Source organism: Leptodactylus fuscus, chromosome 8, assembly GCF_031893055.1.
Source record: "Leptodactylus fuscus isolate aLepFus1 chromosome 8, aLepFus1.hap2, whole genome shotgun sequence".
In the NCBI taxonomy this organism is placed as follows: Eukaryota; Metazoa; Chordata; class Amphibia; order Anura; family Leptodactylidae; genus Leptodactylus; species Leptodactylus fuscus.
Window position 1 is genome coordinate 29,235,542 of NC_134272.1, and position 16,464 is coordinate 29,252,005.

At 39.9% G+C, this 16,464-nt stretch overlaps 1 protein-coding gene across 1 annotated transcript in view; it reads right to left on the bottom strand.

Moving 5' to 3' along the window:
* Positions 1–10,019: 10,019 nt before the first annotated feature.
* The window catches only part of VPS8 (VPS8 subunit of CORVET complex), a 129,244-nt gene continuing 122,799 nt past the window's right edge, over positions 10,020–16,464 (bottom strand). The window contains exons 46-47 of the mRNA XM_075284046.1: positions 12,821–12,901; positions 10,020–10,352 (exon numbers count right to left, since the gene is read on the bottom strand). Coding sequence (XP_075140147.1) covers positions 10,206–10,352; positions 12,821–12,901 — 228 coding nt within the window. The 3' untranslated portion in view covers positions 10,020–10,205. The remainder of the gene's footprint in view (positions 10,353–12,820; positions 12,902–16,464) is intronic.

Genomic DNA, 16,464 nt, shown 5'->3' on the forward strand with positions numbered 1-16,464 from the left:
TGTAGGAGGAAAGGTATTGGCCAAAGTGACAAAATCTATGAGAAACGTAGGAAATTACATGTTGCATATAAACCATATGCCATGCAGGAAAATCCACAAATTGAAATTCCAGTATTAACTGAAATTAAAGAATTGCAGCCAACCAAATCTATTGATAGTCAAAAGATTGTATCTGGGAATGTACCAGTTGTCTCCAAAATGTCAGATCTTTTCAGTAACCCAATGGCATCTGACCTGTCTTATATTCTTAGGAAAAGGGCAAGCTTGGCATTCTCTCATGACCTGGCGAGGCTATTATGGATGGACGTGTTGACAGGAAGTTCATGGGTTTAACTTAAAAATATATATCTGAAAGGAGGTCAGGGGTCGAATTTAAAAGTATCTCTGAAGGAATGACTGTCTACTGAGTTTTACTTACGTACTATTTGGCTATGTAAAGAGAAATCCCTTTTATATGAGGAGAAGTCCAATGATCAGGTATAATCCACATGATTATGTGATGATGTTCATAAATAATCCTAATTATGCTATTGTGAATAATACTATGGATCATAATCATAATATACACACACACAGGAGGAGAGTCTGATGTGTGGTGACAGATTTTTGTCATAGTCCACTCTCTGGATGCAGAGAGAGGAGGAACATGTTATATACAATATGTGAATATATGACATGTATTTGAATATATGTACAATATATGAATATGATCAGATAGTATTAGGAATCCATAAAGTTATTAAACTTTCCATTGGTTAAAATCATTATTGTATTAATTTGGTTTTTGCTAAAGTTTATCTATTTTTCTCTTCAGATATAGATATATGGAAAAATGCAGCAGTTCAATCAGTGATGTCCATTCATCATTCTTTCTTCTAGCTAAAAGAATGCATGGAGTGTCTAACGATTAATGAGTAAACAAATTAACATGGTGTGACTAATAACAATGCATGATAAAGTGATAGAAGTCCTAACTTACCTTAAGCATGTTTTTCAATAGTTTCATGTAAAGTCCATGTTTTTAGGATTTTCAAGTTATAATCCATTATGTATGAAGGCATGCAACTAGGCATGGAGCTCTTACTTACTGTGAGAATAAGTGTTCGTTCATGTGGTCAGTTGATTGACAGCAACACATTGTGACCTGTGACCCTGATGGGCTGGTCAGTATAAGTGTTATGTGTGTTATGTGTCCACTGGTGTATACAACAGATCTGTGACATCACAAATAGGCCTAAGAAAATCAGGATGCATCCAACAAGGAAAAAAGGAAAATATATCCAACAAAGAGACGTCTATTTTCTTTCTATTTTCTATTTCTTTCTATTTTCTATTTCTATTTCTTTCTATTTTTTATCTTATATGATCCTCTATATTAAATTGGGAAATTAGCAAATATATGTGAAATCCATTGAAAGGAACCTCATATGTTTATACCTACAGGAAAACCAAGTGTTTAAGTCACATGAGCTGAGAGAAAAGGTGACAGCTGCACTACAAAGCAAGGTTATTTTAGGTGAACATTCTGTAGGAAAAAGTAGCTTTTGAGAAGATACAGATAATCTTCAATATATTTGTTCAAACCTGACAAATAATAAAGGTTTATTGGGGTAATTGGATCATTGGATAATAAATATATTAGTTATGGTGGGAAAATCTAGTTAGCTATAGCCAGTATTGTATTATTGTTTTATTGTATTATTATTTATTATGTATTCTTACATGTACGCACACACTTGCTTACACTTACACACATCAACATCTACAAACATTGGGAAAACAAACATTGGGAAAACATAAATGTCTTATATGCAAATGAGATAAGCTAATCATCTTCATGAAAGGAGAAGCATAATATCATCAAAGGATATGGGATATCAAGAGAGATAGTCTCTGGTTTATTCTTTAAACTTCTGATTATAGGATGTGACATATTTTGAAATGTTTATGTTTTATATACTTATTTCATATATATGGTATTCATATACAGCCAGTACACAAGAATATATACAGTTAAGTTAAGACAGAGTCAAGTGTGTAAGTCTTGTCTCTATTCTTGGTATTGGAGGTATCTGAAAGGTGAAAAAGGTCACAGGAGTCTGTGAAGAGACGAGGTGTTAAGAGGAAACTTTAGGCACATACGTTTTTATGAATAAAGGTTAATATTGTGTCTCAGATAAAGAACACAATGATATTTAATAAATGAATGTTTAAAATAAAATTATTTCTTATTAAAAAGGAAAATAAAGTGACTAAAATGTATGATTAAGTATGATAACACATTCATACAGGAACATATGTTTAGTATAATTGGTGATAAGTTCTAACTAAAGAATAAATATTGTGATTGTCTATAGAATGGTAATTAATAATGAGATCACATTATATTTCAAAGTCATGTTGCAATTTGTCATCACAAGTAAAGTACACATATATATTCATACATATAGATATAAAGATATATGTTGATATATGATGTTTATATAGATTATTTTATCCAAAGTACTATTATCAGATAGTTTGATAAATGTATTGAATATCAATATTTTATAAGTCAAATATAAATATTGATACAATATAAAGAGAAGTATGATATATAAATGAGTGGTATGGTACACTGTGATATTATAGTTTAGTTAATTGCCTAATTTGGCTTAGTTATTAGGGAAAGAAAACTTATCTTCAATCAAGTCCAAGATTATGATAAAGTTTGATATCAAATGTTAATAAAAAGACTTTTAACAGTTACAAGAAGAAGATGTGCGGGAAAAGACAAAATCTGAAGGTATGATGCTATATGCTTAAGCTTATGCCAAGGACTGTGTTTAAAAATTATTACTGGAGGTTGGAACCTTTGATCAGCTGATGATTGGACAGATATAAAGACGTCCTCATCAATGTTTGGTGGAATCCTCTCTATTTCAAGACTTTAAGTTGTTTGATGAGCAAAAGGGTTATGAATGATAAAACCCGAACACAGATATTGTGTATCCAAGAGACTGAGATTCCAGGACTGAACCTTACTGACAAGCAGCAGGGATGATGTCAGAATTCACACTTGCCTTGCTTTTGCAGTATTGCTCCAGAAGTGTCACATTGTTGTTCTACAGTGACAGGTGGTCAAGGTAAATACAGAAGGAAACTCCTCTACAGTCTATGTCTTGGTGAAGTGAAACATATGGACTTTGTTGTTATATCAATATCTTCTCAATATGAACTTTAATGGACAATGTTATAATATCTGCACAACACGGAGGAAATCTAAAGGACTTTAAGTCAAGAACTACATTTGTGGTAATAAGCCTTCTATTATGACGGAAAAAGAGATGACCAGAAGACCAGACGATGAAAGAAGAGCCTTCATCAGGTGTAGGTTAGATAGTGGATCAAATTGTTTTCATCTTTGATCACAGTTTACCATAACATACCATAACATTTATTAATGTCAAAATGTATTGCAAATTGATGAAATTATTGTTACATGGACAATCAATGAAAATTAAGTTCCAGCAAAGAAGAAAGAAGATATAATCTAATTGTATGAATATTGTCGTATGGTATATCTTGAGAGTTCAAACAGATATTTCACTCTCAAAAGGGGGAAATGTTAAATATTATATATTTACAATATTCTCTAGCAGACATGGGGTTAACACTCTACTGATATCATAGTCTTATATTTTGGGTGCATGGGTGCGGTTAGAGTAGACCATTTTAGAAATCTCCTTACATAGCTACAAGATGGAAGGTAACACCCACTCTCATGAATATAAATGAGTAAGAAATACACATGTCTGGGTCTGTCTTTGGGAAGACCGGGGGAAGACCAGGAGGTCTGTCTTTGGGAACACCAGGGTGGGTGGTCCAGGCAGATGGACATCCATGGACGTCGTAACCAGCCCAAGTCCACCAACCAGATGACAAGCATGAACCAAGCTGTAACTACAAGATATCCAGATGATTTAACTTCTCTGAAGATGTAAGCTATTGACAATTGACTGATATTTGTGTTATTTGGACATTTTCCCTGTTCCTGTGTTTTCCTTCAAGATATTAATAAACCTCTACACTGATTTATAACAAGCTGACTTCTTCCTATCGTGGACAAGGCCAGGTCCGGATATTTAACAGTGGACACAAGTCTCACCGGCAAATACAAGATATTTAACACCCTAAAAGTGACTTTTCCATTAGAGAAGCATTGACTAGAGTTGAGCGATTGGGATTGGAAAAGATTGGATCCCGATCGGCGATCGAGAAAATTTCGCAATTGCGATCGGCTAGAAAATGATCGGAAATCGGATTTTGAAATCAATCCTAAAATCTCAAGATCAGCTCAACTCCACTGGTCACCAAAGATGTACGGCAGTAAAGCAAACTGTGAGCAAAACTACTACCTGGTACTGCTAAATACACAGCATGTGCGTATCGAGATATGGACTAAAGCTAAGCCTTTGTACACATTAACAATTGCTTATATTATCATTCTACCATCAGGTTCGCAGATAAATCTGGAAATGAAATGTTTTACTCTAGTAAAGAGTCAATGTGCCTTGGCTAGACACGTTGCGTTCCATCTCACAATGTTGTGTACTCAGAACGTCTTTGTGCTTTCAAACATCATTCAATATTAATTTGCCCTTCTAGAACACATCATTTAGTGTCTGCGACTCCTGCACAATCTAGAGGACACAGACAGGGACATCGGGAGCGTCTGTTCAGACCTGCTCCTTGTAGGCAACTTTAGACATTCTGTATGTTCTCTACAGATTTAAATGAGACAGATTTAAATGGCTTTCCTCCCATGAACCAAAAATATACAGATGGCTAAATTGTCTTCCCATACAAACAACTCACCCTTGTGGGTGTTGGGGATGAGCGCCTGTACGCCAGCCACTACCTTCCCTATTCTACAACGCTTCCAGCACTTTGTGAGTTTATGTAAGCAAAGCGCACTACAAATGTTATAAGGAATTCAATACTACATAGCTGACATGTACATTAAATGTATTTATTGAAATGTCTACCAATTAGTATTTGGACCCCCATGCAAATGCAGATATCTGCGGTTGTGATGTACGTCACGCTTTCTGCCGTTAAATAGGAAACAGCATTGGCATTAGTCACATGCAAGATGCCGCAAAGTGCAGAGTTGTCCAATTTCGAGAAAGGGGTAATTGTCGGGTACCACAGAAATGGTCGATCCTTAAGGGACATGGCAAGTGAATCGAATTATCCAAAATCAACAGTAACCTATATGATTACAAAGTGGAAGGTGAACAGTGATTGTCAGAATGTGCCCAGAGTCGGCAGACCCCGAAACTGGGAGATAGAAACAGACGAGTGCTGGGCAGAGAAACCGCACCCAACCGATGGCTCACATACACCAGGAGTGTCACCAGGCATCCGGGAGTATTGTGTCGCTCAATCCCATCCATAAGGAAGCATCTGCTGGGTTCTACCAACTATTGAATATGAGTAAATGTTGTTTTTCTATTCTACCACACGTGTCCAAATACTTATTGGTAGAAAGTGTAAAGCTGCTTTATTCAAGTGACTATTCAAGCTCTGGATAAAGTATATTATTGACACTATACAGATCCCCTTTTCTACATTTGAAAGGACACCTCCAATTTGCTTCTTTGCCTGAAGACACATCTTTTTAGCACTCTCTAGTTCTTCTATGGACAAACAGCCCACGTTCACATTTGACAACACAGAAAACGCTTATGGAGCATGATCAATGCGTTTTATTACAGCTACAGGACTTGCTGCCTTACAACATAGAAAAATCCAACAATGGAAACCTTAAATGGTCACTAACTTTCCAGACAACTTAGTCTGATTTAATAGAGCATATAATTTTTCTGTCTGAAAAAACTCTCTAATGTTCCTGCCACTAGCTATCGTCCTTCTAGCTAATCTCCTGTTCTCTCCCTGTTACTATGGAAGGTCCTTCCATAGATACCATTAAAAAAAGCAAAACACGTTTCACAGGGAGTGCAGGAGGGAGTGGATGGTCGTTCTTCATACATTTAAAGGAGAGAGGAGGATATCACACATTTTTCCAGCTTCTACACTGCACAGAATTATCTTAAATGTCAAAGTGAATATATTTATTTTTATTTTTGAATAGCTGCTTGTGTTGCAGATGGTATATAAGTCACAGAAAGTAAACAGCTTTCTTATTGTGCTTAGATTTATCTTTTTCTGTGTCAGGTATCTTTTTAGCTACATTTTGCCCTGTATTTGCAGTCCAGTGTCATTGGATATCCTATATTATGTTCTCTTGGACTCTTCTCGGCTATTTGTTAGCTATTTTACAGTTACTCCTGGCAATATTGCATGTAAAGAAACTACTACCAGTAGTAGTTATAATGGATAAGGACAGAGGAAGACTTCTCCTTATTGTACTTAGGATTTTTGGTGATTTACTAACACTAGTGCCATGGTCCCAGTCATTTGGGTCCGCTAAGGGTCTTGAACAAAAGAGAGCCAGACTACTAAAACAGTGGTTTTACATGGACAACGGCTATAATGGGGTCTGCGGGATGGCAAACCCCATTGACTATAACAGGGTCCGCCATTTCAAAACTGAAAGTGGTGGAGAGAGAAGTCCTCCATGTAGGACTTCACTTTCTGCTGATTTCTAATGGTTTCTGCGATAGAGTCTCCAACAGAGATGTGAACCCAGCCTGATCTGTACTTTATGGGCTAGTTCACACGTGGCAAGAGGGGGTGGATTTTGACGCCGAATCCACCTTAAAATCCGCCCCCTGACAATAGAGGTCTATGTAGACTGCTAACGTTCTTTTTTCCTTGAGCGGTTTGTTCCCGCTCATGGAAAAAAGAAGTGAGCTGCCCTTTCTTCAGGTGGATTCCGCGACTGATTCAGCCGTTGCGTCTGCCTCGTGACTCCACCCTCCAGACTAGGCCCATTCATTTGGGCCTAATCCGGAGCAGAAAGCCACAATGGAATGTGTTCATGCGGAGCCCTGTGTGAACTAGCCCTATCATAATGCTGTAATAGAAATCCGCCTCCATGCACTCTCTGAGAAGTCTGCGATAACTTGTGTTTATACACAGCAGACAATCTGAAAAAGCCAGATCTGAATGGGAAGGAAAGCAACAGCTTGAATCAAAGATGGGGCAGACTCAGACTATGTCAGACCATCTATAGACAGTGGACCAGATAAACTAATTTTAAAGACTAGACTGTCTTAAACTGCACCAAATCTTTCAAGGTGTCTAATGTAGTGTGATGTACTTTTAGACTGTCTAGTATAACTTTACACCAATTATTAGCTGGCTTAGTTTCCAACAAAATTGCCAAAATTTTGGCTCACTTTTTTGGCATATGAAGTCCCGTCCTCGGAAGTGTCACCCACTTGTCCTATATAACACACAAACTGTTATAAGATGAGCTGTAAAGCATGGGAGCCAGTTTCTTATGCCAAAATTCTGGCGCATTTTTATTAGTTTATCTATTAAGCTGTAGTCACAAATCTGTCGGGTCTTAAAGGGGCTCTATCAGCAAAATCATGCTGATAGAGCCCCACATATGCGTGCATAGCCTTTAAAAAGGCTATTCAGGCACCGTAAAAGTTATATTAAACTACCCCCCCCCCCCCCCCCGTTTTAAAATAATACCCTAAAAAAAATGTGATCTACTTACCGAACGTGCACGCTGGGCGGGCATTCAGGGTGTGCCTTCTTCTTCATCCCTGCCTCTTCTTCCTCTGATGTCCTCGGGTTCCATCCTCCTCCGACGCTCGCGAACTGACTATGATAAAAAAAAAAATGACCTGGGCGCATGCGCAGTAGCCGTAATAGAAGCCGCATGCTACTGTGCATGCGCCCAGGTAATTTTTATTTTTTTATCAAAGTCCGTTCGGGAGCGCCGGAGGAGGACGGGACCCAAGGATATCGGAGGAAGAGGAGGTGTGGATGAAGATGAAGACACACCCTGAATGCCCGCCCAGCGTGCACGATGTGTAAGTAGATAACATTCTTTTTTAGGGTATTATTTTAAAACGGGGGGGGGGGGGTAGTTTAATATAACATTTACGGTGCCTGAATAGCCTTTTTAAAGACTATTCACGCATATGTGGGGCTCTAGCAGCATGATTTTGCTGATAGAGCCCCTTTAATGAAGCTGTGCTAAACAGCAATACAAATAGCCGGTAAATCATTCCCTGTAGGTACTGACTTACTGTACATATCATTTCTGAACTCCTGGCTGGAGGGTCACTTTAACAACAGGACCCCTAGGGAAGCACAATAAACCTGTTGAGACGTCCTTCTATAATAAGAAAGCTCAATCATAAGGGTTATTATGTGTTATTCTGTGCGATTCCTGTTCTGCTGTTTCGTGGTAAAGGTCGGTGTAGCACCCACAAGCACAATTGGTTTATATAGCGGGAGCGCGGGATAATTAGAATCTGCTAATCAGCTTTACTTATCACAATGCTACAACTACTATTATTATTACCTTCTTTCCAGCAGCCGCAGGGCCTCCGGCATCAGGACAAGCAGGTGCTCTGCTCTTTAAATAGCAGTTTATTTGCCGTTTTATTTTTGCACTTTCATAGTTGAGCAATTGTACATCAGCGGTAGGCAAACCTGAAGGGGAGTATCTCCTGCCACGGGAGAAGGCCACAGATATATATCCTAACACCAGGGAGGTATTGACCTACTGGAAACAAAGGATTAGAACAAAAACATTTCTGGACAATGGGAACTAAGTCATCAGCCCACTTACAGTAAGCAGCTTTTAACCTCTTCCCACCAGAGGCATTTTTTGATTTTCAATTTTGACTCCCTGTCTGCCAAACCCCTTAACTTATTTTAAAAATTTTCTGTCCACCGAGCCATATGGGGCTTAATGTTTGCGGAATAAATTGTACTTTGTAATGGTGCCATTTATTATTCTGTATGATGTACTAGGGTTCTGGAAAAAAGAATATGGTGGAATTGGGGAAAAACTGCATTTGTTCAACTTTCTTACAAGCTCTCACTGTGCAGCCAAAATAAAATATCCCCTGTATTTTATGGGTCAGAACGATTCAAGGGATAACAAATTTATATAGTTTTAGGGGTTTTTTTGCGTTTTAACCCCTTAAAAAATATCAAAAACACCTGTAATTTCTGTGTATGAGGATGCTTATGCGAACATACTGCGCATGCGCAGTACGCTCCTGTAGCTCAACAGAGTACAAAGCGTAAGCAGCCACAAAAAAAAATGGCCGCAGGCATGTGCAGTCAGCTCTGCCCGATGGCATAGCCGACTGCGCATGTCTAGAAGTTGACCCACGGGGAAAGGCCGTTCCAAACAAAGAGGGAGTCGGCACTCGAGATTTCTCTCGCAGCATTGGGGACGCCCTAAGTGCTGTTTGAGTGCTCGGGACCACCCTCAGTCCTGCGAGAGAACTCATTTGCATACCGAAGAAAACCAAGATTTCTACCGAATGGCAGCGCAGAGAAGACATCTAAAGGTAGGAGAAGAATAGCCTTTCTTAAGTTATACCATTTTACTTTGATCACTGCTTATTCAATATCTTTATAAGTTTGTAGAACGGGTGTTTTTGGATACAGCGATAGTTAATGTGTATGTGTTGCATTGTAAAATAGTGGTAGTTCTATTACAGGCTGCTTAGAGCAGTCTGCAATACAAATATGCCATACAAGCCTGGGATCTGCGATCCACAACAAAATGGCAGTGCCATTGATGGATTTTCGGTTTTCCATATTAACCATCTTCTTTGAGATGACCACCGTCCTAAAAGACCACTTTTTTATGCACTTTTGGGTGGACATCTCAAAGGATTTAACTGTACTTACCTGTTAAATGCTCCAATGCTCCAGCACCAACGCTCCTGTGATTTCTGCAGGCCGAGGTGTCGTGATGGTGGGATAGGACCTGTGCAGCCAACCACTGGCTGTAGCGGTGATAACAATAAGTATGGCATCCTGATATAACTATATTGTGTTATGATATGAACACTTACACAGAGATAATATGATTTACAAGAACTGGGAGTATATTAGTGTTTGCATTAAACATACATGTATAAATATATTTTACACAAAAGTTTCACAGTTCAGTTCTTCCAGTGGCTGAGCATCCATCTTGTACAGTTAGGAGATGAGTGGAGATGACAAGGACGGCCATTGGTTGGAGTGTACCAAATAAAAGTGTTTCAGAACTATTCGTCAATGATAGGTGGGGGTGCCAGATGCAACTGGAAGTTCTCATTCTGAAAAACACTGCTTGAGGAAACCCCACCATAAGGGTTATGGATAGAAGATTTTTCTGGGCTTTGCGAGCGACACAATTCAGTCAGCAGAGCCAGCTGTAGACGAGAGGAAAACAGGAAGAAAAGGGAGAATGAATCAGTTTCTCACCAAGGAGATAGGAATATGTGTAAACTTATATATGTATAGCGAGGGCGCACGATAATGTACTGGGCCATTACAAGGGCCGTCTGTTAGGCCGGTTTTCCATCGAGCCTCTGTTCATGTGTGTGCCGGATTTACCGGCCTACATTACAGTATGTACAGGAGAATCAGGGAATCCTAGCTTCATAGATATCTATAATGCTAGGAGTCCATCTCCGGACATAGTGTACAAGCTGGTAAACCTGGCTCACACACAGACCAATTCTCACCAGAAACTTAAACCACGTAGTTAAAAGATGAACAAGATACTCTACTCTTATAAAGCCAACTCCAAGTTTTAACTATAACCTCGCTCCAAAATATTGCTGTACCGGTCATCCACCGCTAACTACTTCTCGCTCCTTCTCCACACACAGAAAATGGCCACTCAACTTATTTCTGGTTACTTAAATAGGGAACCGGCAGAGGACCCAGACAACTTTGGCAAGGGAGCGCTGGGAGAGATCACGAGGTGGGTATTGCATCTTGTATTTTTTAACCCACTCTGAGGCAGTTTTAAAAATTATTTTTCCCACCAGACAACCCCTTTAAAGGGATCCTATCATTAAAGTGACTTTTTTTTCTTGATAACACGTAGGAATAGCATTAAGAAAGGCTATTGTTCTCCTACCTTTAGAAGTCTTCTCTGCGCCACTGTTTGGTAGAAATCCCAGTTTTCTTCGGTATGCAAATGAGTTCTCTCGCAGCACTGGGGGCGTCCCCAATGCTGCGAGAGAACTCTCCTCACACATGCCCACCTGGTGTAATCGGACATTTTCTTGTGGCCGCTTACACAGTAAGCTGGGTTAAGCGGCCACAAGAAAATGACCACGCACATGTGCAGTCGCCTCGGCCCGACGTCAGAGCCGACTGTGCATGCCTAGAAGTTTGAAGTCAGTGCCGGAAGAAGATGCGGGGAGAGGCCGTTCCAGAAGAAGATGAAGGCATCGCTGGAGATTTCTCTAGCAGCTTTGGGGACACCCCCAGTGCTGTTTGAGCACTGAGGACCGCCCCCAGTGCTACGAGAGAACTCATTTGCATATAGAAGAAAACTGTGATTTCTACCAAACAGTGGCGTGGAGAAGACATCTAAAAGTAGGAGAAGAATAGCCTTTCTTAATGCTATTCCTATGTGTTAGAGAGAAAAAAAACCAAAAAAACATTTTAATGCTAGGACCCCTTTAAGTGACCAGGAATAGAAAGAAGGACAGGTGGCTTGCTAGTCCACAAATATGCTAGTAAAACATGAGCTCATATGCATATACAGACTGAAGCTGTCATCTAGCTGAAAAGTCTTTAATTCCACCTACACTATTTATTATCGGCAACCAGTCTGTCATCTGAAAATATACATATTTTTCTCAGTAAAGTTGCAAGCGTCACATCATATGTAATTATGTAGGCACGTACATACTCATGCATATGTATGTGCATATATATATATACACACACACACACATATATATATACATTGTACAGTGCAGACATGAATAAATCAGCACTTAAATAAGAACATCTCAGCTTCATCTATGCACTAGGAGCCACAAACAGGAGATTAGTACAGTATATCCTGAAAAATATGATGTAGAACGAAAATATCATTTTTATATTGCTTAAATTCTACATCATATCTATTCACTCTTTGGCTTAGGTATCCTTGATGAAATAGGTAAAGGATTGGGTTATCCAGGCAGGAAAAGAGCGTTTTTATTATCATGAAGTTTGTGCTAATGGATTACAGTATGTTTAGCCATCACAAACTCTTAAAGCTGCCCTCGCTGATGCAGATTTATACTTTATTTTACTTACAGACAAAGTACGGCATCCATTTAAGGTTCAGTCCTGGGTGTAGATTAAGTGGGGTTCAGAGCCATGAAATTCTATTACGTAGCACCAAATCCTCAGCTTTACTTTACATTAAATTGTCAATTGGTTAAATAGTGACTGATGCAAAAAGTGTTGCACGCAAAGTATGACTGGTTCACTAAACCTCGTATAGCATCATCATAGAATAATAATTTAAAAAATCCCATAAATAGATATGTCAGAAGGGGTTTGTCATATGTCATATAACAATGTGTGATCTGTAGTATGAGACAGAACTACATGTAAACCTATTAAGATCTTCATGGTTTCATCATTTCGAAATTAGAACCTTGAACAAATAAAAATTCCAAATCGGGCTCTGCTACATCTGTATTGTTTTAATCCACTAACACCCAACAAAGAGAAGCACAAAGAAAATATAGGAAACATTGTGTTGTGTGCAGGCTTTAGAAAACAGATCTGGGAGTTTTGTGTATTGCACTTCTAGTCATGACACTTGTGAACACTCAGAGAAGCTCTCAAGCGGAGCCAGCAGACAAGAGACTTGTTACTGTACCCGTGAGGTTCCTTTGTAAAGACGGCAGAGTTCATTGAAAGCCTGCAGCTGCTGTGGGTCGAGGACGGAATCAGAGCTTGACTGGAAAAACAACAAAATGACTCAATATTAGTACAAAAGCAGCTGATGCTCTAAATGGAAGACAAGACACATCCAAAGCAGAGAGAATGATGAAGTGAAAAACCTGGGCCGGCCAGCACTCCACTATACACAGGCTACACTCTCCATACTGTCTAAGAGCTTCTGTCCTAGTAGTCCATGTTAAATTCATGTAAATATAACCTAAGCAGGTGCATCTATATCTAGCCTGTATCTAGCCACCATTTGCTACTTTGGCTCTCCATGGAGTCTTTATCAAGACTTGAATAAAAAGCCAAAATGTTGCAAGAAAAGTGACTATAATAAATGACTTTATTCAATGATGACTCTTGTTTTATGCCAGTACGTAAGTACAATGTAGTGCATGCCATATGGGGCATGGTGTATCTGGTAGGTTTACAGCAACTTGTGTCATAAAAACCTAAAGCGGTTATGTTATGAAAATTATTTCTCCTCTATCTGACCAGTGAGACCTGCCCCAATACCTAGAATGGGGGTCCTTCTTCCCTGCTGCACATTCAGCCTGACTGCAGTGTGACTGGTGGTGGATGGTGCCGTCATTCACTTCAATGGTCGAGCCAGAGATAGCGGAGTACTGTACTTTCACTAAGTCCGGCGCACCCATTGAGGTGAATGGGAGCACTGTCCACCACCAGTCACACATCAGTCAGGGTAAAGGCCTTCGTGTTCTCTTCATCAGGGAGTAACCCATTTAACTCAGTTGTGCAAAGTGCAAAATGAGACCCAAACAGCTTTGAGAGGAGAGCACTGTCGCAGTAACACACAAAAAGACTGTTCAATATGGCAGTCAGAGGCAATCTCTAAGGGGGCGTTCACACTAGCGTCGGTGTCCAATGTTAATGTCCGCGCAAAATCTTGCACGGACATTAGCATTGGACACTAGTTGTATCCGGTACATTTTGCATTGATTTAATTGGACATCATGTGCGATCTTTTACTGTCCGAGTCTGCCTTAAGTGTCTGTTCACAAAGATGTCCAATTTTTCAAGCGGACAGCAAAAACCTACATGTACTGTAAAAGAATGCACATGATGTCCCATTAAATCAATACAAAATGCTAGTGTCCGATGCTAATGTTTGTGCAAGATTTTGCGCGGACATTAACATCAGACACTGACACTAGTGTGAACGCCCCCTAACACATAACAATTTGACAAATAATAATGTTTATTTGTATGGATAGCCAAACATAAGGGAGTAGGAGGGAGATGGAGCTGCAACTTCTCACTGATGAGGGGAGAGGGGACTACTCTTCATATCACCAGGCCAATGGGATTCCACCATCACATCAGATGACAAAGGGGATTCCAGTACTTTAATACTGATGATCTATCCTTCGATTAGGCCATCAATATCAGACCGGCAGGGTAGGGGGGAGTCTAACTTCCATATGCCGCTCCAGCCAATCAACTGTTTGAAGTGACTAGAACAGCTCCGTATACTGTGTAGTGGCCAGATAGGTTAGTGCAGGTGCAGTGACATTCAAGTAGATGGGGCTGAACTTGCGGCACCTTTCCAATCTGTATGGTACACAGTGAAACCCAACTCCTGCAAAGAGCTGATAGGCGGAGGTGTCGGGAATCCGGTTCCTGAAGATTTGATAACGCTAAGAATAGGTCCGCTGTATTAAAGTAATGCAATAATTCTACAACCAGATTGAGTCAGAGCTTTCTAGATTGTATTCTGGGCCACATCAAACATCATATCTTTAAAGAAAGCAATGGGATACACAACAATGTAAAGAATGCCGAAATCTGCTGTGCGGGACAGGCGTCATTTATGTCAAGAATCAGTTTATTCGGCGTAAATACCGCCAAAGCCAGATACATTACTGTCTGTGTGCAGTCATATTATTGAGTCTGCTCCTTTTATCCACAGCCTGGTAGCAATCCGTGTACCCCCGAGCCCCCCTTCCCGCCACTGTGAAAATGCAGCGTGTAATTACTTCTTCTGAACTATTTTCCACTATCAACCTGAGCGCCTTCTCGTCCTCAACAACACACATCATTTCGCTGTTGTCATAGTTACTTGTCAACCCCCTTTTCCTTGCTCCACAGTCCGCTCTCCGGACTACTCCAGTCACATTTAGAAACCGAGCCGGGAGTTTCATTCACAAGCATCAAAATAACTTACAAATAACATCAATATCCTGCAAGAATGGCACAGATCACGTGTAGGCTACCGAAACAAGACCGATGGGCTTGGGAATCGGCATTTCTTTCACAAAATTACATCAGCGGGTCATCCAAACTATTGGAGAGATACTGAACGCACCAAAAATGACCCTTTCCATCCATTTTTACTCCCCTCTTTCCAAAAGTAACTTTTTTATTTTTCTATTCACAGAGACCTCTGAGCGCTTACTTTATGCGGGACAAGTTGTACTTTTTAATGATACCATTTAATATTCTGTATGATGAATTGGGTGGAATTAGAGAAAAACTGCGTTTGCAGGACTTTTCTTACAGGCTCCGTTTTTACAGCATTCACTATGCAGCCAAAATTATATAGAACATGTATTCTATGGGTCTGTACACTTACAGGGATACCAAATTGACGCTGGGTTCACACCAGTGCCTGAACTCCATTATCAGGTTTCCATCTTCTGCATGCAGAAGAAGGAAACCTGTCATACCGAGTCCGGCTGTGAGTGTCAGTGTGCGTTTTATGCTCTCCACGGCGAAACCGTTTTTTTTAAACCGGACACAGAGTACTGCATGTCCGACTCTGTATCCAGTTAAAAAAAAACAAAAAAAAAACGGTTTCACTGCGGAGAGCATAAAACGCTCACCGCCACTAACGGCCAGACACTTTTCAAACCCATTCAAATGAATAGGTTTGAAAGATGCCAGCAGGTTTCCGTCTCCTGCCCTGTTTTGTGCATGGACTCCCGGGCGCAGATGTGAACGAGCCCTTAGATAGTTTAATCCCCTAAAAAATCCAAAACTTTGAAAAAAAATTTCTTGGAGTCACAATAAGCTGACACCCAAACATTTTTATTTTTCTGTGTATGTGTCTGCATAAGATGTCTTTTTTTCTCACGGGGCCAGATGTACTTTTTATTTATACCATTTTGGGGAATGTCTAATGATTTGATGACTTTTTATACAAATTTGTACAAGAGGCAAAACAGCGGAACTGCGGTTCATCGTATGGAAAAAGTATTTTTATAAATTTGTAGACCGTTTTTGGACGCAGAGATACCTAATGTGTATATGATTTACAATGTTTACAATGATCTGCTCCAGGCAGTGCAGACAGACTGACATGGGCAAACACCTTTAATCCAAAGTGGCAGTTTGTCAATTTTAAACAAGCCTGGAAAATCTAATTTGTCGCAAACGAGAGCAATGAAGGCAGCTCGAAGTCACAGAGTTCTCCTCAAGTGGCGCTGAGGGGAATTATCAACGCCAACAAAATATGCATTATATGGCATCGCAGTGAGCTGCTGAGATGCCGGAACAATTACAGGCACAGTGCGAGAAACGAGTTCAGCGGCAGGCCAGCTTGAGAGGTGCCAAAAC